The sequence below is a fragment of the Heliconius melpomene genome, chromosome 8, assembly GCF_056956725.1.
Source record: "Heliconius melpomene rosina isolate 202511_hmr_F chromosome 8, ASM5695672v1, whole genome shotgun sequence".
NCBI classification, from domain to species: domain Eukaryota; kingdom Metazoa; phylum Arthropoda; class Insecta; order Lepidoptera; family Nymphalidae; genus Heliconius; species Heliconius melpomene.
The window spans coordinates 992,504-1,020,148 of NC_140396.1; the positions used below are offsets into that span (position 1 = coordinate 992,504).

The following is a 27,645-nucleotide window of genomic DNA, read 5'->3' on the forward strand; positions in this document are numbered from 1 at the left end:
GAGAGAAAGTCTTTCTCTACCTTTTAAAATAGCGAAAAGCGTGACAACCTAACGAAGCCATAGAATGACAACGAACATTATGTACATTTCGTAGCAATATTGTATTCTATAGTTAATCTCTTTCTCAAAAGGTTTAAGCTGCTTAACAAATTTAACAGTTGAATCCTCTTTACATTTGTAAATTTAAATGTGATTAATTCTGAATAAGCCACGTTATAAAAGTAAGAAGTTGTTGCTAAATCTGTTATTCGCTTGTAATATTACTTAAGTATGTGATTTTTTTAACTCGAATTTCTTATAAATACGTTAGTTAAAACGTTAATAAACGTTAGTGTGCGGTTTTAAACGCAACAGGTATGGGTTCGATTCCCACTCAGGCGAGAGAAATGTTTAATATTTTCATATCATCGCTTAAGTAACGCGACAAAGTACAGCGTTGAGGTTCGCCGCTTAGAGTGCTGAGTCAGCATTGATTGCAATGCCGCCAAAAATCATGGAAAAGTGTGAAACATAATGCCATAATTGGAACGGAGTGTTTTAACACTAGGTTCCCTCTGCTTACCCTGTGATAGCTTGAAGCTGATTTTTAACAACATGATAATACAAAAAAAAACCCAATTCAGAGTCTCTATCATAATATATACATTAATTTGTTACCAACAACGTTCTACCCACAATTCATCCCGAACTGTAGCTCGCTTGCGTTTAGTATATTTGCGCGCTCAAAGCACTACACGTATCGGTTCTATTGTCGATCCTGATTAAGCTATTCAAGAGGCGAAACAATGGGCTTATTAACTAACGCCAAGACGTGCAGGTTATTCTGGGAACCTAGACTTACTTTGTGTTTTAGATTTTACTTAACTATATATAGTTTCCTAGAGTCTGTCAAAAATATTTTGTGCAATTGAAAAAAGCGATTACACTATTATTGATATTAGCGTCAAAAATCTTAATTAAGACTGAAAAGTCTAGTCTGTGACGCCATTATGGTACGGCGTTGAGGTTCACCACTCAACACGTATTGCCTCTATAATTACTGGAACCTAGGAACGGAGCGACTTATCTTATCTCATATTTAAAGGATGTATTTTGAACCTAATACCATAACATATAATTAATATAATACATCCTAACTTCATATATACATCTATACACATTCAACGTCTTAATGATGCAATTAAGTTTAAACATCTGAGCCCTATATTAAAAAAAATTGAAATACTTGATTATTCGGTGTAAACTAAAATGAGAAGATGATACCTAAAGAAAAATCAAGATTTCTAAAATAAAAACCGTTGAACTCATTTAGATGAAACTTTATAGTTATATATTCGTAGCTTATACATCAGAATAACACATATCCCACAAATTATGTAAATATTTTGAATAATAGCAATAAGTTTAAGCGGGCGAAGCCGTGTTCGTGTCACTAGTGGTACCTTGAGTAAATATCCAGAATAAGCCTTTAAGACACGGTCGTTATTGCAGCGAAGATTGATTATTGCGTATGTGAATAAGATATTCCGATACGTGGGATAGCGAGTAATTGATATTTAAATAAATAATTATTTACTATTAAAAACAGCTCTAGGCTTGACGTCTTTCCGTTCCACATTTTTCGCCGAAATCTTTACAAGATTCGCCTACCTACCCTGCTACGCGGAAAAAAAATAACTTAATTTTTTTTTGTTAAATAAATATCAGCAGAAATAAAAAAAAGTATTTACTCACGTGTAAATAGGCATACGGTCGCCATCTTTAAACCACATCATCATAGCCACCTCGTGGACGGAGGCGGCTAGATCACATGGAAGTCTCGTTTCCCCTCCTGGCGCTGACCAAACTTGTATGATACCTTGAAATAAAGAAATATATAAATATAGTATTTTTTAGCTTCACGCTGTATCCCGCATATAGTAGGGTAGGTAGATAGAACTTAGCTAATATTAAAACACTCCGTTCCCACTTCTTGCGCAATTTTCGAGATATGCATGTTAAGTGAACTCAACGCCTCGCTTTGTCTTGTTACCAGAACAAGAATATGAAAATAATTATTTTTAAAAGATACCTATTGTTTTATATTATGTAGGTAAATATATTTACAACCATAAATTAAACCAATTCATAAGTTATTTTTATATATACACTTTAAATAATTAAAAGTTAATGATCCATAAAGAACGTTTAATATTTTATTTTACTTATTTATATAGAGTTCCTTACTCCACAAGAATTAATTTATATTCAAGTATTATTTATTTAAATTCACGCTGTATCTCGTAGAAAAGAGGGTAGATAGAAAATCTTGTGTAAAGATACTCCACGCACTGTCCAATTTTTAAGACATTGCGTTAGTGAGAACCCACAATCGTCGCGTTTACAATTGGATACTGTGCCTACGCCATGATGGCCTCAATAATTTTTAGGTTAGGTTTATCCTTTTACATATATCACCTGAATCAAGCAACATTGGAAATACATTTGGACACCATTTTGACACAATAGCACAATATAAGTTTAAACAACATGATCATAGCTTCGATCCTCGCTGAGGGAAATTTTATCCTGTAATGGTAAGACAAAGTGCTTGCTGCATTAGGATCATAATGAAACATAGATTCTCTGTGTGACCCTGATGCACGTTTTAAATTCGTGATACTACAAAACAAAACAAATACACATACCACTATAAAGTAAAATCCACATTTTCAAACCACAGACAAAAAATCGCAATCGTACATATCATAAATATACGTACAGATGAAAAAAACAAACAATAGTTCAGAACACTACGCAATTCCAGGCTTACACTTGACTTCGCGCGTACAACGCGCCACAGATCGTCAAATAAAAAAAATAATAGATCCAACAATTTTTAATTATTATATCGTTCTTTTTAATTTTAATTATACAATACAGGCAGAAAATTTCACATTTCAGTCCACGTTTTGTTCGTGGAGTACAAAAAGGCGTGTGTTCAAAAAAAAAATTTGTACTAGACAAAGGATTTTTTAACCAGAAATCGTCGCTGCCAAGAGGCGGTACAAGTGCGCGTGAAAAGCGGACTATTGTCCGTAACCGTCACATCGGTGCTGTGTTCGTACTGGACTAGACTTAGAATTTAGTGGTTTAAATGTTTATTTTTATATTTATTTTTATTTAGTGCGTAAATAACATATAGGTAATGATATTTTAAATAGGGGGTTTGACAGAGCGTGTCTTGACTTATGGAATTGAATCAGCTTTACACTGTATCTCGCACGCAGCAGGGTATGCAGAAGGAACCTAATGTTAATACACTCCGTTCCCCACTTATGGAATTGCTTTTATATATTTTTTTATTTAGCTTCACGCAGTTCTTTCAGCTTGCTTGTGCAGGTTAATTCCTGTACATAGCAAGGTATGAAGAAGGGATCTAATAGCCTAGTATTAAGATACTTTTTTCCCAATAAGGCACTTCCATTACTCCCTTTCCGCCTAGTTCTGGAGACATTGCCTGTACTGCAGGAGAACTCAACGCCGCCCTTGGTTATAATGCCAGAGCAAAAAAATAAAAACAATTCATTCTTCCAGTGGGGAGAGCGAACTCCCAACCGTAACATTTTGCAGTCATAATCTGTTTTTACCGTTTCTCAAACTTGAAACAAAATATTATTATTATTTTTTTAAACAATTGTCAAAAAAGTAATTTTCAATATGCCAACAAGGCAAGTAAGTAACACGCACCCAAACACAGCACAGTGCAGGAAAAGCTTGAACTTAATGACGCCTAAAATCTTTTGTCATGCCCACACTTCTAACTCGATTCACACGTTTCTTTGATCCACATCTTAACGCTTGCCTTTTCAATCGGACCTTCCTCGTCCCTGATATTGACCTCCTTTGAACAATTACGGAAGTAATGACCTGAACATATATGTATAAGCTGCCAAATATACTGGTTGTTATATGTGGCTTCGTTCGTATAGTCAAATTGAAATATTTGACCATACGGAAGAGCCGCGAGGTCGAGTGAATTATATGATAACTAGCGACCCTATTGCGGCTTCGCCCGCTTTTACTACTGGATTATTCATATAATGTATGTTTGCAAAGCACTTAAGATAATGTGAAAATTAATTAAACCCTAATGCAACCCGCATTTTCGTAGTTTCAATAAGAATTTTCCAATTGTTTTACACAGCAAGGATTTTTTAGTAGGTACCGTAATTTTAAATCTGTGCTACTAATCTTTTCAAGTACTTATTAAAATGTATTTAAATTACTATTTTTAGATAGTTAAATGACATTAAATAATACATTCAACTCGAATTATCCAATACGTGCAAACGCATCTAAATCTTCGTTGCTATAGAGGCAGGCGGGTTTTTTTTTTTCGAGCTTGTGGTTAATGCTGAAGAGGGTATTCTGTCCCTGATGAAAAGCAAGCACTACGTGGCTGCCTGTGACGAAAATTAAATAGAATGCATCGGCCGGGAATTGAACCCGGGCTGCCCGCGTGGCAGGCGAGCATTCTACCACTGAACCACCGATGCGTGTAAGGCAGGCGGGCGCGGCGTACTCGCTTGTATAAGCATAACGTCGCGAGGCGCGTTTCGCAGCAAGGATTTTTTGATATTGTAACAACTTCTAAAGTACTTACTAAAATGAAAAACAGAAAAGACAGTTTTGATCTACATTAAATGGCCAACGTAACTAATATACTTATTTATATGCTGAGAGTAAGGGATAAGTGAAACTTGACTCGATACAGTTGATGTGTGAACGGCGTGATGTGTCAATAATTAAATGCGTTTTTCTCTAAAACTATTCGCAATTTCGAAATAATTTAAAAAGCAAATTTTATCTTCGTTTAACGTAGAAATTTAATAAAGTATTTTAAAGGATAAGGATTAATACCATTATGGAGAAATATCCCTCACAATAAAAAATATATTGAAATTACTATTTTTAGACAGAAATATGATCACTACACGTTATTCTTAAAAGATACGAATATGCCATCGCGGACTTTTTTGTAGATCTTATTAAGAGGAACAATACTCCAGTACATTTTTTTCATGTAGTATTTACCATTAAAACAGCGCATGCGCCAAAGTGTCCCAGCGGGTAGGACTTTATACACATTTATCGTATTTATGTTAATTTACATAAGAATGTACAAATAATAAACTATATATAAACCTTCCCTGAGAAATACTCGACCTAATGGTGAAAACCGCATCCAAATCCGTTGGGTGGTTTAGAAGAAGAAGAGTTAGAAAGTTCAGACAGACACAAAAAGCGACTTTGTTTTATAAGATATAGGAGGATGTCACGTAGTAAAAGCCTTATAGCCTTTTACGAAAAATTTACTTTCAAATACATTTTTTTTATTCTTTCTATACATGGCTTAATGAACTAAAATTGTTACGCGTTAGCCAAGAGTTGCATATGCATAATCCAAATAAATCTACAAACACATAAATAACTTTCAATTCTAACCTGTACTTCCTGAGATTAGGGCGCTCAACCAAACAAAATCATCACTTTTACAATATTAGTACAGATAACGTGTTAAATTCATACAAAACAGGCCTCAACCTCCGCCCCGTAACGCCTTTCGCAAATGGAACCAAATGTAATATATACTCAGCTAATTGATGAGAAACGTAAACCCCTCATGGTGTAGCAATTAAATCTTAATCGAGATGATATGTTTCATTAACAATGGTATGCTGGTATGGTAACCACAGTTTACGGTCTTTAAAATAGCAAAGTAAAACAGCTTTAAGTTTTACCTCGTATGGTAGATTGGGCAGAGGGAACCTAATGGGAAGATACTTGGTTTTATACTTTTCCAAAATTCGTATACAATTTTTGTGACAATCCATGTTGACTGACAAAACTCACCACCGTGTAATGTATAAAAAAGCAAGGAAATAAAATAAATATAATCATTCTCCTGATCGAACCTAAAACTATGGCGTTTAAACAACTACAACATATTTTTTGAAATAATCTTTATAATTAGATTCAAGCCAAACGTGACGAAATTTAAAAAATAAATCAAAAAGCAAGGAAAGAATACATTTCAATCATATTTTTCTTGATTAGAGACAGGACTTTTTGAAAACATAAAATTCACTATTAATATAAAAAGCAGAGGTAATATCCTATATATCTGAACTTCGTGGTCCCCCTACATTAAACACACAAGTATTTAACAAAAGTGTAATTCCAAACCACAGCCACAATGTTTGATCATGCGAATTGAATTTAAGTGGTCAAACTACAATCCGGACTAATCTCTTAATAATGAGTTACCTAATTGTTAAAGTATTTGAGAGAAACCGTCTTTGTTGGCTTGATGGTAGTGGGTTCCGTCAGCAGTCGAGAGTGTAAATTATTTTCATTTTCCCTCTCTGATAAGAAGACAAGCGTTGACATTAGTTTCTCTCTACCTATCCTAGTAAGATAGGCAAGAACTTAATATTGGAATCTATGGCGGATGGAAACATTGAAGCTTAATATTAAGACATTCTGTTCCTATTATGACACTTTCGTTCCCATCTTTCAGTTTTCCCCAGGCAGTGAGTATTAAGTGGCGAGAGTCAACACCGCTCTTTGCCTTGTTATATAGCAAGGAAATAAAAATACTAAATATTTTACCTTACGAATGGGAATCGAACCTGTAACTGTCGCGTTAACAGTAGTCCCAAAAATACCAAAAACCAAACAAAGTCTAAATATCGCAACAATTATTAGGAAATAGATTAAATTAAGGCATAAGCTTTCTAAAGCAGATAATTTTCTATTTCAAATATGCCCTTGTCTTTGACACAAAGGATTTAAACAATAGAATATCGAGGTTTTAATTGGGTTATCAATATATTATTAACAGCCTTTAGTCTGTTAGTAATTAATGTAACTGACTATTACGTGTTTGCCAATTTAACATTTAAATTAAATATTCCTACCGTTATAGAAGGAACCTAGTGTTAAAACACTCCTTTTTCCACTTCGCCTTTCGCCTCTAAGTTCGGAGGCATTACGTGTTAAGTGACGGAACTCTAGGCCCCACTTTGTCTTGGTGCCAGAGCTAAGAAATGAAAATCTTAATAATTAAAAAGCGAAGGCTTCAAGAACCCAGTTTCGAGTTTTAATGCGAATGAATAACAAAAATAATATAACAAATGTATAACTAACACAAAATTTTAGTTCACCAAAACTATAAAGAATTTCAAACAGAAAATGACACTAAAAAGGATTTTATAATTCCAGCACATCCAGCTCCATCTTCAATATCAGTCCAGGTTCATTATTTCTGAATATCGACTCTCATACTCATACATATTCAGCGCAAGACGCAATTAGCTCGCCGATAGTTTTGAGCGACCAATTATTTTTGAGGACGTTCGAAATCGCGCCGTGAAGGCAATCCGGGCTGAAGTGGACTATTATAGTGCCAATATATAGTATTTATTGGTTGTTGTTTTGTTTATAATAGCTAATATTTTTGGTGTATTATAAATAATATGTTTTTGTTTTGGTTCGATTCTCGCTCAGGGTAATGAGTTCTTTTCATTTTCTTCACTATGGTAGCAAGTGAAAGCGCGATGTTGAATTCTGCCCCTCAACTTTTCTTCTGTCTACCCTCTAACAGGCAGAAGCGCGAAGCCGTAAGTAAGAAGAACGAACATACTTGAACAGAGGTATTTTTTTTTGTTTATTTGCAAGACTTTAATATAGCTTAGGCTAGTCATGGCGAAGGAGCACGAGCTTGAGATTATAAACCCGAAAGTTGTAGGTTCCCGCTTAAGGAATGAGGAATATTTAACATTTTCATTTCTTCGCTCCTGGATCGACAACCTGGCATTCAGTACCTACACGCAATGCTTCCAGCATTCAACAGAAAGTGGGGAAAGTATTTTAATGGGAACGAAATATGATAACACTATGTTCCCAAATACCCTCTACCTACCCAGCAATGAACAGGATACAACGTGAGCTTAAAAAAGAAATTTAGTATTATTTTAGTTATTGATCCAACCATATATCGAGAATCTCTAATACTATATATCTCGATGTTAAACAGTATCACAGTAATTGGTAAAATAGAAATGCACGCCAGCAAAGACAATACTAAATGAACGTCCGCAAAAACCTGATATTTTTCAATAGATTCACTATTTTCTATAAATTTTTTGCGTTATTTTTAAAAGCAAATTGGTATTTTCCAAACCCCAAGAATAAAATGTAAAGAAGAATTTATTAACACGGTGGGGATTTTTTCCGATTAAAAATGGACTTTACCGTGGTAATTTCATTTTGTATAAGCATTCACTGCGTTACAGCTACAGTAAGAGCGAAATTGACTGATAAAAAATTTCAACATCCATTGCTTAGACAATACAAAGTTTTTAGGATATCATGGACATGAAACAGCAATGTATGGGTTGTACAATATATTGGGTATGTTTATTTTTTTCTAATACAAGGCTTGGATCACGCATACTCGATACAGTCATCCATTTAGTAGTTAGTAGAAAGTCCAGGTACGATTTACATATAAACTCACCTACTAATCCTCCGCATTGGACAACAAAGCGAAATCAAAATAGAATTTGTATAGAAATGCGGATGTTCTTTAAATGTAGGGAAGTAGCTCGGAGAGAGTTTTATAATAAAACCTTTTAAATGTTTCCTTTTTTTAGTTTTCTTCATACTTTTGTAGCAATAAAGTGTAATTGTGTGTTGAATGTTGTGAATTTTTATCTTCTTTATAAAACAAAATGGTTTCCTACCGACGATTATTTCATTAATATAGAAATCGATTCAATTGTTTGTTTTTTTTTTAATTAGTAGGTACTGACTGGCCTGGTTGGCAAAAATATATGTTTTTTTAAATTATTATAAAGATATTGGTACATGTTTAACATTGTAAATACGTATATTTAAATTTGCAATCACACACCATACTACACCAAAATATGCAGTCTTTTTATTGAAAGGACTCATAGCAAACGAGTTTACGGGAGACCTGGTAGTAAGTGACCTCCCACGCCCACGACCCCGTTGAAAACAATAAGTGTATAGTCATAGTACGAGAGAGAAACCTCATCCAGATACGTTTTTTAAGGTACCCATGTCGTATCGACCCGAAAACATTGCCGCAGATAGGCCACTCTTCAGGTGTGTGGCGCGTAGAAATTAGTTCCTATAGAACAACGTATCCAAGTGGTGGGGATAATGAGTCCGTGACGTACTGTGCTGTCAGAAAATTGGCAGAAAATCGCCAGAGGTGCCAGATCATAAAGTTTCTCAGAACACTCCCCATGATAAATGCGGTAGAGTATACAATGCAATTAATATGATCTAAAAATTAAAGGCGAACACAAAGCACGACATACATATTACTCGTATATTATATGAAATATACTCTCGTATTCAAATAGTGGAGTCACGGCAAAAAGCTGGAGCGTCCTGGAATATAATTGGTGGCTCAAACTATCGGCCGGCTAATTGCGTGCGTAGAATATGTATGAGAGACGATTGTTATGTAATGAACAATGGTGGATTTATTGTTGGGAAGATTTCTGTAAGTGTTTTTTGGTAGTTTCTATGACTACTTATTCTTTTAGCTTCACGATGTGACCCATAAAATAGGAGAAACCTAGTGTTAAGACACTCCGTTTCTCAGTTTGAGAGTTTTAACTGTAACTATTTTTTTCTTATGATCTTAATCACTTTTTTAGTAAAACTTGCCTGAAAATTACCACCTACGCTAAAACACTGCAAAATTTAAGTCCTTTTTTTCAATTATTTTTTGAATTAAAAAATAATATAAATAAGATGTATAACCTCAATGTTTAAATAATATCTCGATTTATCGATAGTTTCATGTAAACGTTTCACAAAAATTTCCAACAAAACAAAACAATACATTTATAATACAAAATTTAATTCCATTAATTACACCCAACATTATTCACAAAGCAAACAATGTCGTAATTAATTAACAAGCCGCCACGTGGCGTGGTCCGCACACGCAGTTTATCTCATTAAGCTAGTTTGTGTCAAGAAAATTACAGGCGGATGCAAGTTAATTGTGCACCTTCGAGACACCCGCTATGGGGAATAGTAGGTTTGAAGTAGAGAATTGTTTTTAGCTGTGTCTCCCACACATAGTAGCCAGGGGACCCTGGGAATCTATTGATGAGACACTCTGTTCCCATTATGATATTTTCGTTTGCCACTTTCCGTTGAACTGGATATATTACATTAATACTAGATATTTTATAAGGAATATTTACATAGGAGCTAAACTGAAATTATTGGTGATTTTTTCAAAAAAGATTGTATTAAATAAATTGGCACCCAATGTGGGACTAAACTATAACAAGGTAAAGTGATTTTTACTTTTTATTTTTTTTTTCCTGTCACACATTTCATTTTATTGTTATCTTTTTCTCAGTCATTCGATAATGATATATGTCATCAATATTGATAGTGATTTGAGTGTTTTCATCACAAACTATTCACGCACCTAGCGTTAAGACACTCCATTCTCATTAAAATACTTCTGTTCCCCAGTTGTCGCATAAATCTTTAGGTATTGCATGACGAAAATTAACAACCCACTTTTTTCGTTACCAGATCGAAGAAATTAATCAAAAATTGTAAATCAAAAGAATCAACGAGATGAAAATATTAATTTTGAATTTCCTCGAGTAGAAATCGAACCCAGAACCTGTCGCTTCTAACCTTGCGCTACGACAGGCCTCATATTACATACATGGAAGTGCTATTAGAATATTCCCTCATATTCACCTCAGCATACCACAGACTCCAGAAACAATGTCAACTGTGTCACAAGTAATACAAATTATCTTCCCGGTCGTACAAGTTCAGGCATACGGCGCCATTGATAGTTAAATTATATGCAACGAGCAGCGAACTAATCTATAGGTACGAGTTCATTTACGGAGATAGCATTCAAACTTAGTCAGACGTCGATATCTTTGTCTCCTTCTCTAGAGATTGTCAATGTTGTAGAAAGGTTGCATTTAATATTCAATTATTATAAGGCCGTTATAGTGCAGCGATGCAGTGATTGATTATAAACCCAACTCGGTTTGTGGATTCGATTTGTATTTAGGGTATGAATTATTTTCATGAATTTTTGAAGACAAAGTTCGGTATTGAGTACTCCCTCTCTACACCCAATATCTGTTGGGAAACCAATGTCTGGTGGTTTGTCGGAAGGTGGAGAATTGAGTATCTTAACACTAGACTACTCTTATGCAGAATGCTTATTTACAAAAATATTTATTTCCGTTTCCTATTTTCCGCTGATTTCTGAAGACATCGCGTGTTTAGGAACGGAACTTTGCCTCGTTACCAGAGCGAAATAATGAAAATATCTAATTTTTTTTTTCTCGACTGGAAATCAAACTCACAACTGTCCGTCTGGCCCTAAAATTAAGAAATTAAATTATAAATAAACGATCCATGATAGTTCATCTATCACTTCTAACAACCCACCAGCTCTATGACCAGCCCCGACACAGTTCCAAGCACTTGCAAGTCGTACATTCTATTTGCATCCAACAATACTGGCAACACTCATTTTTACTCTTAAGTAGGACATTTCAATGAAGTACTGTTGAAACAGTATATCGATTGCTTTTGCTTTGTTCAGAAATACTCACGTTTTGTAAACACATTGTTTATTTGTATTGAATGTTTTCAGTTCGCGTTTCGTTACGGTGTTGCCATTTTTTATAGTATCTATCAATGTTCGTGATGATTGCTGTGCCTTTTGTGTTATAACTTTGATATCTGTGTGTTCTGTGTGTGCCAAACAATGGCATAATGATCTGTTTTATTGATTTTTTTTTTCTGTTGTAGGTTTTTTTTATTTTTTCGTGTTGGCGCAATGGAGTTTGAAATTGGGTGGTTGATTGTGTTATTATTAGATGCAATAATTATTAGTTTTTTTGTACATTAAAAATATAATTTGAATAAATAATAGAATTTTTTATGTGATGAGGTCAATTGCATATCATATAATAATGTAAAATTGTTTTAGAACAGTATGAATCTATTGAATGAAATACTAGCAAGTGTTTGATTTATAAAAAATAATTATTTCACAAAATTTTCCTTCCAGAATTTCTATAGAAATGTAACGTTAGACCAATTTAAGGCTCTCAGGTACTAAACATTTTTTTTAACTTCACTCTATATCCCGCAAGACACTCTGTACCAATTAAGACACTTCCGTTCCCCATTTTCCACCAAAATCTGGGGACATACGTGTTGAATGACGAAACTTAATACCGCGCTTTAACAGTTACAAAAGCAAGAAAAGGAGAATATTAAATATATAATTTACTAGAGTGAGAATCGAACCCACACCTTTCGCATTTCCCCTGCGCCACAACTGGCCTCAAATATAATAACCATTTAAATTTCCATAATTCAACATACAAATACACTGTACTATTTCAATCGTACGCATTCACAAATCATTGAATAATGTTTAGCTTTCATTAATTCAAGCACTTCATTATTCCCATCATTTAATAGCTTCAGTGGAGTACTTCACTTTTCTATTATCAGCTTGTTATGATATCATCGCTAGCTTCTGTAGTACGCAATTAGGTGGAGATGTTCGGTGAATAATCCTATTGTATATTTGCTATATTTTTAATATTCATTAGAACTCTAAGCTCGGCCTAATAGAAGCTTGTTTAAAAAAGGTACCCACCACGCATAATTCGCTAAGATAATTTAAAAAATTGAACTTACAATTTGATAAAAATCAATACAATGAATACACTTACCTATATAAATTGAAGTAAGCAATTTTAGATTCAAATTTATAACGATTTCATAGAAAATTACGTTCCTCATTACCTAAAGAAAAATATAGCGTTACATTGTTATAAGGAAGTCTGTGTTTTTGGAATATTCCTCTAGTATTAAGTAGAGGAATATTTCAAATCTATACTATCTATACTTCTATACTAATATAATAAAGCGGAAGAGTTTGTTTGTTTGTTTGTTTGTTTGTTTGTTTGTTTGTTTGAACGCTAAGATCTCTGGATCTACTGGTCCGATTTACTATGTTTTTGTTTTGTATGAAAGCTGCATTCTTCAGAAGTGCTATAGGCTATATAATATTACATTACACATATGTACTAATAAATTAAAATACTTTCTAATTTGACATGCAATTTATTCTGCTATGTTAATAACAACCGTCGTTGCTAAGCACCGGTTTGCACAGTTTCTTTTTTAAGACGTTTTAAGAAAACGTCACCCAAAATGAACTTATATTTTAATATTCATCCTTATAAAAATTAATATATTATATAATATTTAATAAATATTCTTATAGTTCAAGCAGGCGTAGCCGCGTCCGGGTCCACTAGTAATATAATAAAGCGGAAGAGTTTGTTTGTTTGTTTGTTTGTTTGAACGCTAAGATCTCTGGATCTACTGGTCCGATTTACTATGTTTTTGTTTTGTATGAAAGCTGCATTCTTCAGAAGTGCTATAGGCTATATAACATTACATTACACGTATAAACTAATAAATTAAAATACTTTCTAATTTGACATGCAATTTATTCTGCCATGTTAATAACAACCGTCGTCGCTACGCGACCGCGTTCGTTACCGCGTCATTTTGATATTCATCCTTATGAAAATAAATATAATAGTCACTTTTAGCATTTCATCTAGATTGAAATTATATTTATATAGAAATTATATTCTTATATTTCAAGCAGGCGTAGCCGCGTCCGGGTCCGCTAGTATTGTATATATTTGAAATATTGCTGTCTGAGTCTTCTGAAATAAATTAAAATTTACAACGACCATTCAAATTTAAAGTACACCACGAGGATATCACCTTAAAATTAAAAATTATAATCTCATCAGCATAGACCGTGTTTTAATTAAAATCATTACTACCCTATTCTAAATCGGTCACCCCCTTTGAATCATTTAATCCTTTCCTAACTAATTACAGGACGGCGGCCGTATCCGGTTTAATTAGAGTTTTGTCCCTTATATCGACTTATGACTTTAATACGTACTTATGTGTTACTATTGTAATGTGTTCGACTTTCTGGTTATTGTATTAGTTTTCATATGTAACGGGTGGGCTCTTTAGTGAAATAAAGTAGGAACGGAGTGTCTCAATTCTACTTTCTTTCTGCCTAGTATGTTTAGATCTTAGAGGCCAGTCGTGTCGCACCAACGCGACCAGTTTGATTTCCACTTGAGGGAAAGAAAAAAAAGTGTTTCCATTTTTTTTTGCTCTAGTGTCGAGGCAAAGCGTGGCGTTAAGTTCCGCCACTCAATACACAACGCCTCCAAATTTCAATGGAAAATAAAAAGCGGAGTGTCTTAGCACTAGATTCTCAGAGTGAGAATCAAACTTTAAGTTGCGATTTAAAAATACAATACCTACATCATAACGACTACCTACCTGAAAATTAATTTTAAACCTACCAAAAACAATACAAAAACAATTCATCATTTAATTACAATTAAAATTTAATTAACATTCGTTCATACAAATTAATACCAATTAAGTACATAGCGTTATTAATTTAAATTTAATAGAGAAGTGAACACTTTGCAATTTCCTTAGCAGAAGACGAGTCTGGAGTAAATTTTGCGCTCCAAATACGTTTTATTAAGAATCAAAAGGAATACATTGCTTCGTTTTAACTCTTATCTATTTATATAATATAAGTATTAGTTTTTCAGACGGTTTTGCCTGCAAAGCCAGATGGAAATAGCCTATGATAACTCGAACCGCAGCTATAACTTAATAGGCTTCTTCGATAAGTAATACTTCACTTATAAATGTAATAAAATAAACAAAAATCGAACCAGTTGTTCCTGAAATTAACACGTTTCACCGGACAACCAGACGAACGAACGACTTTCATAATAAAAGTATAGAGATATAGATTTGTGTAAATAAGGAACTAGCTGTTAAAACTCTCCCTTGCCGACTAATTTGCGTTGAGCAGCAGAACTCAACGTCTTGCTTTGATAAACTAAAATAATTAGAATAAATTCACTTCCCCAATTAGGAATTGAATCTGCGGCCTTCATATTTACATATAGACACTGCCCAATGATCTACAGTGTAGTAGGATACAATTTAAAATTCACCCACATGCCATTACCGCGTCCCTGTGGATGGGAAAGGCTGGAACGTTAATAGCCCCGATCCGGGCATACCTCTTTGGCCTCCAAAAGTCATTTTGTACCTTGAGTGGGCCTAAATTGTTTATATGTTATACATATATAGAATACTAGCGGCCCGCTCGCGGCTTCACCCGCGTGAACTATAAATTTCTGTCTCCATGACTACGTCCTAGTGACGTCTAAGCAAAATTTGAGACTCCTAGCATTTGTAGTAACGAAGTTTCATACAGACTTTCGGCCCCAAAAACAACCCCTTAGAAGTCGAATATTGGAAATTCCCGTCTTAGTGAGCACCTACGTCCTATAAGTAACTCCTATGCAAAATTTGAGATTCCTAGCACTTGTAGTTTCTGAGATTTCGTGATGAGTGAGTGACCTTTCGATTTTATATATATAGATTATTATTATTATATATTGTTATAGTTGTTAAAAGTAGCATCAGTTTTATGGCCAGTCTTGGTTTGGGTTGTGGGTTCGGTTCCCACTCGAGGAAGTGAAATATTTAATATTTCCATTTCCTCTGGTAACAAAGGTAGGCGCGGCTCACAACGCAAAGCCTCTGGAGGAAGAAAATGTGGAAAGAGAGTCTTAATGGGAACACAGTGTCTTAGCACTAAGTTCCCAATTTCCCCTTGCCTGCCCTGTTGTGTACGGGTTATAGCGTGAAGCTTAAATAGCCTATAACTATGTATTTCAATTCCATCGTAGCAAATAGTTTCGTCTGTCACACATCTGTTAAGTAGGCAGAGAGACCCTGGAACTCTCCGTCTCTCCGTCTCCTAATCGAAACCACAACCTAACGCGGTAACAGCCGCACACTTATACCTCTGCGCCACGACATCAAAACTATGAAACTTAAACACAAACATTTCTTTAGCAAGTATACTATTTAAATTCGAACTAAATAAGTTTAATATACTTAACTATTATAGTTACGTTAACTTGACAAACTTGTACCATACAACAAGTAAATGTTATTACTGACTTCTTAAACGGAAACATTATAACGAGTTCCGCTTTAGCACAGTTGTAATGAGTTTACTTCTATTCTATTCATTTCTCATGAAGTAAACATTCTCAATCAGTTGATAAGATGTTCTAGTAGTTTTATAATTGGTATACTTTAACATATTTAAGTTTTATTTGGTTATCTATATATATAAAAGGACTTGTCCTCACTGACTGAGGTAAGACGCACGCACAGCCGTAACCGCTGTGCGTAGAAACGTGAAATTTGGACGAAAGTATACTTTCGTAATCTGGACATCCACTAAGAAGGGATTTTGAAAAATTTTAACCCTAAAGAGGTGAAATAGCGGTTCAAAGTTTTTATGGAAAAAAATTTAAATCGGCACCGATTTTTATAAAATTTGAAATTTAGATTTTTAAAGGTATTAAATTGAACACGTGTTTCATTGTTTTCTAGAATTCTCCCCTCTTATTATTCCCCCCCTAGAGAGAACCCTTAGAGGTGCAAATATTTATAAATTTTCATAAAATTTGAAATTCAGACTCTTAAACGTATATAATTAAACATATGTTGTATGGTTTTCTAGAATTCACCCCCTAAGGGTGCAAATAAAGGGTTGAAAGTTTATATGGAAAAATATTTAAAACGCCACCGATTATTATAAAATTTGAAATTTAGACTTAAAAATATTTCATTGAACACATGTTTCATGGGTTATTAGAATTCACCCTTAAATAGGCAAGCGAAGCTGCGCGCGTCCGCTAGTTTTAAATAAATGTATATTAAAATACTAATAATATATTAAATTTAAAAACATAATTTTAAAATTGATAATTGAAATGTATTTGAGTTGATTGAGTATGAGTGATGGTGATGGGATAGGAACATAAGTATCCCTTTGCATACCCTGCTATAATTTCGATATATGTAGCACAAATCCATAAAATATATAACACTAGGTTCCCTTTACCTTCCCTGCTGCATGCAGAATACAGCGTGGAGCTATAAAACAAAAATCTAAAATACTTCTAAAAATCGTCAAATCCCCCATACATACACTAGCCATATAACTCAGAACCAATACTGGCATATACAGGCTCTCATAGAGATATTGAAATAGCCTTTTAAATTTCATTTCTCTGATCCTCAGAAGAACGACCCATAAACTGGGCATAATTTAGCTATATTGCGACTCCATAAAGACCCGTCACGAGCGCCATCTGCTGGAGGAAATTGGTAACAAGTGTAGTGTATTGCCTTCGATCTCATATAGAATACTGACTTCAAGATCGGCTGAAGTCTGAAGAGTTTCTTTATTAAAGGAGCAAAGATATGCGCAGTGGAACGGCGTGTGTGATACACACAGAACAGTGATTGTAAATATAGTGGTTGTGGGATCGATTCCCATAAATATTAATAGTATGAAATATTTTTATTTGCCTGTTCTTGTGAGATATAGTGTGTCATTTAGTTTTGGCCCTCAATATGAAATTTTTGAAATTTGGACGTAAAGTGATAGACGAAGTTTATTTTAGATATGTGAGAAAAAACATAAAGGTGCAATAACTTCAATTAATATAATATAACTGATAAGTTTGTGTTGTTAAACGCCTTAATCTCAGGAAATACTGACACGTTCTGAACAAATATTCACGCTGTAAACCGCAGAGTAGGCATAAGAAACCTTTGAACCTGGTGTTAAAACACTACACTCACATTGGGACACTCCGTTCCCCACTTTCCGCCAAATTCTTGATGCAATGCGAGATGAGTAGCAGAACTCTACATCACGCTTTGCCTCACCACCAGAGCGAGGAATTGAAAATAATAAATAATTAATTTCCTCAAATGGAAATCAAACTGCTGTCAAAACTAAAATATAATCATTAAAACACCATCAATCCCCGAGTAAACATAGTTAGTATAGATCAATACATGCAAAAGGCCAAGCACATACAAATATTATCTTTAGACGGAATAGGCATTGCAGAAATAGTTAACATCGCTCACCACTTTGCCGTTCACACGCTTGTAAAATCTGAATGGAAACTTCACATTTATGGTTTTAATAAATTCAACCTTATGATGTACTGGTAAAGGCCAATTTTGAACGGCAGTTTTGGATCTAGGAGCCCAGAAGGCAGGAAATTACTAGATGCGTGTATATTCCTCCCTGTTTACTGAGAAAACTGGTATGCAATATAGACAGTATGATTTATACAGTCTTTATTAAGAATTTGTAATTTAAAATTAAAGAAGTAGTCACTCTTTTTCATTATAGCAGGATAGGTAGAGGGAATCTAGGGTCAAGACACTACGTCCTCTAGTTTCCTCCCAATTTTCGAGACTAAGAAACGAAAATAATTTAAATATAAAATGTAGTTTATAAGAAATTGTTTTATAATCAAGGGGTCTTCAAGCTTCTTCTTCCTTCAGCATCATCAACATTGTAGGTTGTGGGCTCGATATTCTCTCGAGGAAATGAAAGTTTTTTTTTTCATCACTATGGTAACGGGACAAAGCGAGGGTTTTGTTGAATCCACCATCTTTTTAGTGAAACGGAGTGTTTTAACATTATATTCCCTTATTCCCTCTGTCTACCCTGTCCTGCCTACGGGATATAGCGTGAAGCTATGAGTAATAAATGTAACTATAAGCAAATTAAATAACCACTCTAGAAATTATGAGAATTTTTTACATTTTCAACATTTTTACATTTTTAAATAATTCGATAACTTAAACCTCAAATAGCTACCAAAATTATTAAAACAATCACACTAAGATAAGGCCTTCAAGCATCTTCCCTACAACTCGATTAAGATCCAAAATTTAATATTATGTTTATTAACTTTGTCCCAAGAAGCTTTGAGTTTATACAGACTGTAATGAAATTTATCTTGTACAGTTACATTAGTACAGTAGCTGAGAAAATAAAACTAGGATGGTTCTTTGTCATTTCACTGCTAGGTTTTTAAAAGTTTTTACAAATAAGCCTCTTTTTTATTATTTCAATTTATTTTATCAATTCTTTTTTTTTGTATGCATGCAGTAAGTGGAGAGAAATTAGTGTTAAGACACTCCTGTATCTTCGCACGCAAATTGAGAGACGTTGTACGTTAAATGGAGGAATTCAACGCCGCGTTGTGTCAGAACGAAGAAGAAAAGAGCTCGAGCTGGAAAAACACCAGAGCCAGATAAACCTAATGACCTCAGAGAAGAATCAAATCCCAATCCCCAATTCATCCCCGATCAGTCCCCTAATTTGCACTTAATTTTGAGTCATTTTAAAATGAGCAGTGATGATGCTTCCCTGACCTGCCATGCCCTAGTCTTCTTATCAGGAGCGAGGAATAATTTATTCCCCCGTTATGGAATCGAGCCCACAACCACCGAGTTAACATTCACAAGCTGTGTTACTAAGCAATTATAGTCTGACATTTTTTTTATTTCTAAAATGTAAACATCCATCGAATCCACTACGGTCTTGGGTACAATCAACAACTGCACCACTCGAGTGTTCAACATTAGATATCCAAAGAGGAGTATATCCAAATGCTTTAGTTTAACTCATAATATACGTTAATTAACTAAAGTTAGATACTTTGAGAACGAGAATGATATTTTACATAATTATGATACGCGTGCAGTTTGTTTTAGTTACAGTTTAAAATTTTGCTTCTGCTGTAGAAAAGTTTAATTTATTTTTAATCATATAACGAACTACCCACTAGTGTTAATTGCTCGGAAAATTTATATTCCTTTTAATTTCATTTCGTTGATACTTGACTTTAGCAGCGGGATTTGAACCCACGCTTCTTGAACGGTTCCCATGACGGGTTCAAATCACGTTATGTTCAAATTTTTATGCGTTTACATTTTAAAAATACTAAAAATATCAATATCACTGCTCTAGTAAAGACAGAACGTGGCGTTGAGTGCCGCCATTTAACAACAATGCCACGCGACGACAACACACGCAATGTCTCGAATTAGGGTGGAAAGTGTAAGAGAGTATCTCGAAAGTATGTACTACTTGACCTTGTCTTCATACTTTTCAAGAATAAGTTAGAAATTTAAAAAATGTTATATACAGAATAATTAAAAAAAATATTTTTTTATAAGTTTCACGTTTACAATACTAATATAAGTAATATTTAAAAAACGCAAAAAATGAATTTATAAATTCCAATGGGGGCATCGACACAATAAATGACGAAAAATAAATACTTAGTAAGTTAACATTTTTTCTCCGTTTTCCGCGCAAATGACAAAACTCAACGCCAGGCCATGTGACAGTCCCATATACCTATAATAATTATTCCCCTGATCACAGATCGAACCCACAATCATTTATTTTACAATCACATACTATTCCACTGCCAAAAGAAACTCTCTAATACAATTATAATTCGGCAAAACGTAACAACAAAATTGTATATCACACCAAATTTCAGCAATTTCATTTGAAAACCTTTCATAATACGAAACAAAATGTTATTTTTCGTATCCAGTAAAACCGGTCTAATATGGCAGCGGTCGTTACGGTACAGAACGCCGCATACATAAAACATAGAGACTCTTTGCCGCATCACACCAGCTATGATCTAATAACGGTGCGTGTGTACACTTTGCTTACATTGTTAGAGACGACACGGTATTTTTGACGTGCGTGTTTAGTTATTTTGATCTTTTTACCCGAATGCGCGATGCAAAGAAGTGTAATGTATTTATCAGTCTATGCATGTATATTTATACGTGTGTTCCTATGTTGCGTTGTAGAGACCAAATGTCTGGATCAATTTTGATGATGTTTGTCAATCGATTTATATTAACCTTGAGGATATCACTAAACCCAATTACTTGATTACTGTAATCCAAATTTACTATAACGACAACCAATTATCATGTTGGCAAAATGAAAAAAATTGACAAACTAAGTCAAATGGTATAGCAATGAATAGGTATTCAAAAATAATTGAAAGCAGGTTCAAATCACTATAATGTACGGAATACACGATGCTAAGAAATTGTATAAAAAAAATGTGAAATAAAAAAAATATTATAAATAAACAGAAAAGCCGATAGCAAAAAGAAAAAATAAACTCAATAGTTTATTAGAATAAGTAGTCGAGTATCTGATTATAAGCATAATGATTGTAAATTCGATCTATATTTTCTGAAATCAAAAAATATTTGTCCTGGCCAGGCATAATGCAGCGTTTAGTTCCGCCGCTCAAAGAGAAATAGTTCACTCTGCCTATCCAGAGAATCTGTTTTTTTTGTTTATTTCGTCTGTCAATGGAAACGTTCTCTACCTAACTCAATTCGTCGGGCTCTCGTCTTTTGATGTAACGCTGTCTTTAGCGAAGTAAGAACTAATGTGCTATAGTTTCTATTTTATTTGTTTATTTATAGTTTAATTTATTAATTTTATCTTACTTTTATTATAAATATGAAAGTTTGCGGGGTGGATGTTTGTTTCACTTTTACGCACTTCTGAATGGATTAAGATAAACATTTATTGTAATATAATAAATCAGAACAACACAAACTACAATTTATTTAAGCATTTTATATAATTTAGGTATATTATAATAAAAAGTCTAGGTAGATGAAGCCATATTTCTGTCAGTAGGAATCATATTATACTTCCTAAAGTTATTTTTTATAACAGAACGGGATCGAAATACATACGAAAATTGGAGGAAATATTACGAACGGAGTGCCATAATATTGGGTTCCCTCTGACCACCATGATAAATATTGGATACACTGTGGAGTTATAAAAAATATTTGTTATATTATCCATTCCAAAACATAAAAAAAACAATAAAAAACGGTAAATGTGATATCAACAAACCGTAACATGTATGGCGATGACATAGCTTGTCTAAAAGTGACGTGATCTTACCTACGTCAATCAAATATTTTTTTTTAAAGTGCCTTTTTAAGCTTCCACTTAAATTAATGAATAACTGTATTAAGCATTTTATATTTTTGCATGTAGAAGGGTGGGCAGAAAGAACATTTAACTCTGTGCTATAGGTATACTATACTAGGATCTTTCTGCCTACTAATACATGTGAAGCTAAAAACAAATCATACCTATATTTAAAACTAAATAAAAAAAAAAGAAAAAACCACCAAATTACATAGTTTTCTCTCTCTTTTCTCTCTCCTCTATAAACTTAAAAAGATTAGCCCAATAAAAGATGTAACTAAGTTCAATACAACAAGCAGTCTAGTGTGTCGGTTGACTGTATCTAAAAAAAGTGTCATTCTGCTCCCAAAATATCCTACTCCCCTAAAATACAGGTTCTAGTTTATTAATAAAACGAATTACAACTAATTCAATAGGTACCAATAAATATTATTACTAAAATTATTTTCGGTAATAAGTCTTTTTTGTAAAACTCTTAAACATGGAACACAGCAGAAAAATCCAATATGGGTTCATAAGCTTTACGATCTAAAGTAGCCCACTAAATTCAAAAAAAATTAAACGACAAAAACTCCTATGTTTACGTTGAGTGTATCTAAAAAAACTGTCACTCCGCTCTAAAAATAACCGATCCCCCTTCAAAACTGTCCTAAATACAGAATTGCACGCGACATCCGATATTTAGAGATCAGCATAATTTGGACGAAAGCCAAAGATCAAATATAAAATTAGACTAACCGTAGCGCCACTAGAAAAGAACCACAAAATATATAAGGTGTAAAGATGAAAAAATCACGTTTCTAGAACGAATCTATCAAAGGCGGTATTAGCAGGATCATTTCTTTGGTAATGTAAAGAGAGGGGCTTGAACAGTAAAGGTGAACGCTACGCTTGTCAAAGGGATGAAGGCCATAAAGCCTCTCTTGAGTCACAAGTCCAGGCTTTCCAGTCCCTGAGATCCTCACACTACAACGCGATGGGCAAAATGGAAATTTTGTGAGAGTTAAACGTATGTTGTGATCAATGACGGTGTGTTTGTAAATTTAGTATGAAAATGGGGAAACCTCGTTAATACACATAGGTAGAGCAGAGATGGGAACCTAATGTTAAAGCACTCCGTTCGCCGCAATCTGGAGGCATTGAGTGCTGAAGTGCTGAGTGGGAATTGAACTCACAACCTGTAACTTATATCATATTTACTTCCATTCACCAAACTGACAAAACTGTGGGTGAAAGCTAGTAAGTAATATAAAGAATACGTACACTGGCTGCGCGCCAAAGGAAATAAATTGATCTAAGAGCACATGTCAAATAGTGATGTAGTTTAGAACATAATGTGGTAATAAAAATAAGATTCTATAGTATTAGTACAATTGGAATAAATTATGTTATTTTCCACTATTGCTATACTTATTTTTGAGATTAAAAATATTTCAGTTTCTAAAATATATGCTGATACACCCAAAACGTCTTTAAGAAATTCATAATTCTTTTTCCTTTTGAGGCCAGTCGTGGCGCAGTGACACAAGCATGCAAGCATGCGACAGGTTGTGGGTTTAGTTCCTATTAGGTTCTTCGCTCTGGTGACTACGTGTTAAATAGCGCAACTCAAATCCGCTCGTCAAACTCCATCAGGCAGATCGGGGAAAATGAAAATAATTTTAATATAAACTAAATCCCTCAGTGAAAATAGAATCCACAACCATCACATCTATAATCACATCATGCTGCAATGGCCCCCATACTTAAAAATCACTTAAACCTAAAAATTAAACACCACGAGTAAAGTTACCCATTTTAACAATGCCAATAGAAGGATAAAACGAAAAATCAATATAAAATCCAAACAAAATATATTTCAACTTCCACCTAGCTAGTGGTGAGCATAAATAAACACTCAGGTACGTATTAGAAATAGCACTGACAAATTAGACTACGTACGTACTACGCAGGGTATTGACCCAGCTTGGAGAGCATCCACGTTTTGTCACCTGTTACTGTTGGACTTGTGTGCTGGTGTCGCCTGACGCTTAATAAAGGCTTTGGTTTGCTAATTGATAGATGATGTGCTTTGTATTTTTGTTTCACGCTTTATCCCGCTTAATGAGATATACAGAGAAAACCTAACCTGCTATCTGTTGAGCCCAAATTCAAGTTTTTTGAACGATAGCGAAACTCAACGCCGTTACCCGTTACCCTTATAAAATCTTTATTCTTGGGGACTAAACCCACGACCATTACACTGATCGTAGCCTATACGGCTAAAAAAATATTTGAAAATTCGAAACTCAATGGAAGTGTTTTAATAGGAATGGAGTGTCTTAACACTAGGTTTACCCAGAATATACCGTTCCCCACTTTTCACCCAATTTTCATAACGGCACGCTTTGCTAACCAGATTTTATTGAAAATAATTCAATCTCTCGTGTCTCCAAAGTTAACTTGTAATTAAAAAACATCCTAAGTACTTCCCACCACGACTAACTAGAAAAACCACTACGATTAAAGCCAAAAAAACAAAATCATTCAACTTAACTACGGTTTAAATTAACCGAATGCCCATTACTTAACTCTCTTTAGGACAATTACTGTGCTGGTCTTAAAAATCCTCATAGCATACTTATTTTGTCGGTCATCCGTTGGATTAAAAGAGTAGTGTAGTGTTACCACACACTTTATTATGATCCTTCTTCCATATAGTCTCATTTTTCTTGTTTTTTTTTTACCCTCACATAGCAGAGTTGTCAAAGGGAACCTGGGAACCTAGTGCTCAGACACTAATCACGTTCATTATATCTCACTTTCGTTTCGTTAATGAAATATAAAAAAATTAAATTTAATCGGAAACACAGAAAAAGCAGAAAATATAATAACAAATGAGCAAAATAGAAGGCTTGGATGATATTTTATTTATCGAGCTTATGCAAATCCGTAGCATCGGAATATCTGAGTAACATTAAAACACTTTATAGCACCAATTTGAGGTATATTGGAAAAGCCGTGGATTATTCCATCTTGAGTAATATGAAAATTAATCTGTTTACATTCATATTTTTATTATAATTGAATAGTTAAGTGGCTTAAGGAACGATTTTAGTTGTGTTTTTATTGAAAATATAGGTTTTTTGTTTTGGTTGAGTAAAATAAACAATTTTTTATAATAGAAGATTTTTATTTTGGTAAAAATGCTTGAAAAGTAGTTTGTAATCTTTGCCTACAAAAACCGGACAAGCGTAAGTCGCCCTCGCCCACCAAGGGTTGGGCACAAACGTGATTTTGTGAATGCGAATGGGTTCAATTTAGAATTGGGGGAATAAAATATTTATTATTTTCATTTAGTCGCTCTGGTAACGGCGTTGAAGATGATGGTGGAAAGATGGGAACGGAAGTGTCTTAACATTAGTTTCCCAGGTTCCCGGGCCCTTTCCAGCCCTACTACATGTTGGAAAGAAACAAAATGCTACGCTGTTTGAAGAGAATGAAAAAACAACCTCGATGACCTCATTTTTTGCCTTTTTATATTGATTTATCTACCATTTAAAACCAATTAAAAGTTCTTAGAAAAAGAAATAACTCACATATAATTACAAAATCTATGTCTCTATACCATTCTAAGAAAGTTAACATTAATCTTAATAAGATGTAGTAACAAATATTCGGCTAACTGCCAATTGCTGGCATCGGTGGTTTACTGTCAACTGGTGGTACTGAACTATTTTAGCTCACTGTACGATTTGTCTTCCTTTTAGCGTTCTATTTAGATTGACATACTAAATATTAATTTATGTTGTCATTTTATAGTTATATTTTAATTTATAAAGGACGATTTGGCATAGTAGCATAACGTCTGACAATAAACAAGATGCTTTTGGGTTCGATGCCCATTAAGAGGAATTATCTGCATTTCCTCAATCCGGTAAGCGGAGAAAGCGGCGTTAAGTTGCACTAATTAACACTTAATGTTTGCAAAATTGGGTGGTGCGTGGGGAATTGACTATCTTTACGCTAAGCTATTTCTGTAAATAGTTGATCTAAAAAAAGTCTTGCTTAGTTTCTTGCGTCAGCTCTTTCCAGAACGACTCTCTTAACCTTTAACTATGGACGTGATTTTTTTATAACACACATATGGACGTCGGGTCTGTCAGACCAGTGTATTTATTGGTCATATTCCGTCTGTTTTTTAAAGGAAGAAGATAATTTTATGTTTTAGTTTACATGAATAGCCTCTAATCAAACAAAATCAATATAAATAAAATCGCTTTTTATTAAACTTTACGCATCACAACGATTTAAGTAACTTAAAGTCACAATTTCAGTCTTTGGCCACATGGGATGACTCTTAAGAAAATAATACTATAAAAAAAGACAGATAATAAAATAAATATTTTTTTAACAAAATATAAAGTCTAACAATTAAAAAAAATAAAGAAATTACATCTTATGGTATAAAATAAAAATTTTGACAACACCTCAAGATAAGGTACTGTAGGGAACATTACTTATTCTAAATTAATATTATTACATTTACTAAAATCATCCGCACGCAGCGCATTGGAACAATTCAAACCTGTTCCGAGTTTTTTTGCTATGCGTGTCGTAGGCTGCTAGCTAGCATCGCCACGTTTAAAGAGTCGGCTAGAATCGCTTGCGACATTCACTTGTGTATCCATTGCTCTCTTAGTTTGCATTCAATTCTCAACCTTAACTTCTTGCTATTACGTGCTAGTTTAGCTTGTATTTTCTATTGGTATTTATTTAAATTTCTTTATTTCCTTCTGTGATTATTTTCTCTTCACGTATCTGTGAGTTAAATAAATTTGGACAATTTCTCCACAAAATTTGGATTTTTAATTTTACTCATTTAGTGTAAAATAAATAAGATCATATTAAATAGTGGTATCACATCTCAACCGCTATATTGGTGACCCCTAAATTGGTGAGCACTACAATAAATACCTACGTTTACTGCTGGCAAGAAGATTTAAAACGGCAGGAGGCCATTTTAACGACCTTGGCAAGTGACCTCTGATACAAGATGGAGGACGCGACTACATCCAACGTGTGCAGAATTGGCGTGCGTATTCCACCATTCTGGCCGGAAGAACCAGCCCTTTGGTTTTCACAAATGGAAGGTCAGTTTGCTTTATCTAATATAACAAGTGATACTACAAAATTTTATTACGTTGCCGCTCAGTTAGATAATCAATTTGCTGTCGAGGTGAAGGATATTATCATTTCTCCTCCCGAGACGGATAAATACATCACTCTTAAAACGCAACTGATTAAAAGATTGTCTGCGTCTCAAGAAAAGAAAGTGATGCAGTTGCTGAGGCACGAGCAGCTAGGTGATCGCAAGCCATCACAGTTTCTGCGATACATGCAAGATCTTGCGGGTTCATCTGTCCCCAAGGATTTTTTAAAAACATTATGGTCGAGTAGGTTACCACAAAACATTCAAACGGTTATAGCTTCACAGCCTGATCTGCCTATCGAAAAATTAGCTGACCTGGCAG

At 34.1% G+C, this 27,645-nt stretch overlaps 1 protein-coding gene across 2 annotated transcripts in view; it reads right to left on the reverse strand.

Moving 5' to 3' along the window:
- The window catches only part of LOC146536602 (adhesion molecule nephrin-like), a 94,243-nt gene that overhangs the window by 42,407 nt on the left and 24,191 nt on the right, over positions 1-27,645 (reverse strand). For both annotated transcript variants that reach the window (XM_085188986.1, XM_085188985.1), the window contains exon 3: positions 1,735-1,858. In XM_085188986.1, coding sequence (XP_085045112.1) covers positions 1,735-1,858 — 124 coding nt within the window. The remainder of the gene's footprint in view (positions 1-1,734; positions 1,859-27,645) is intronic.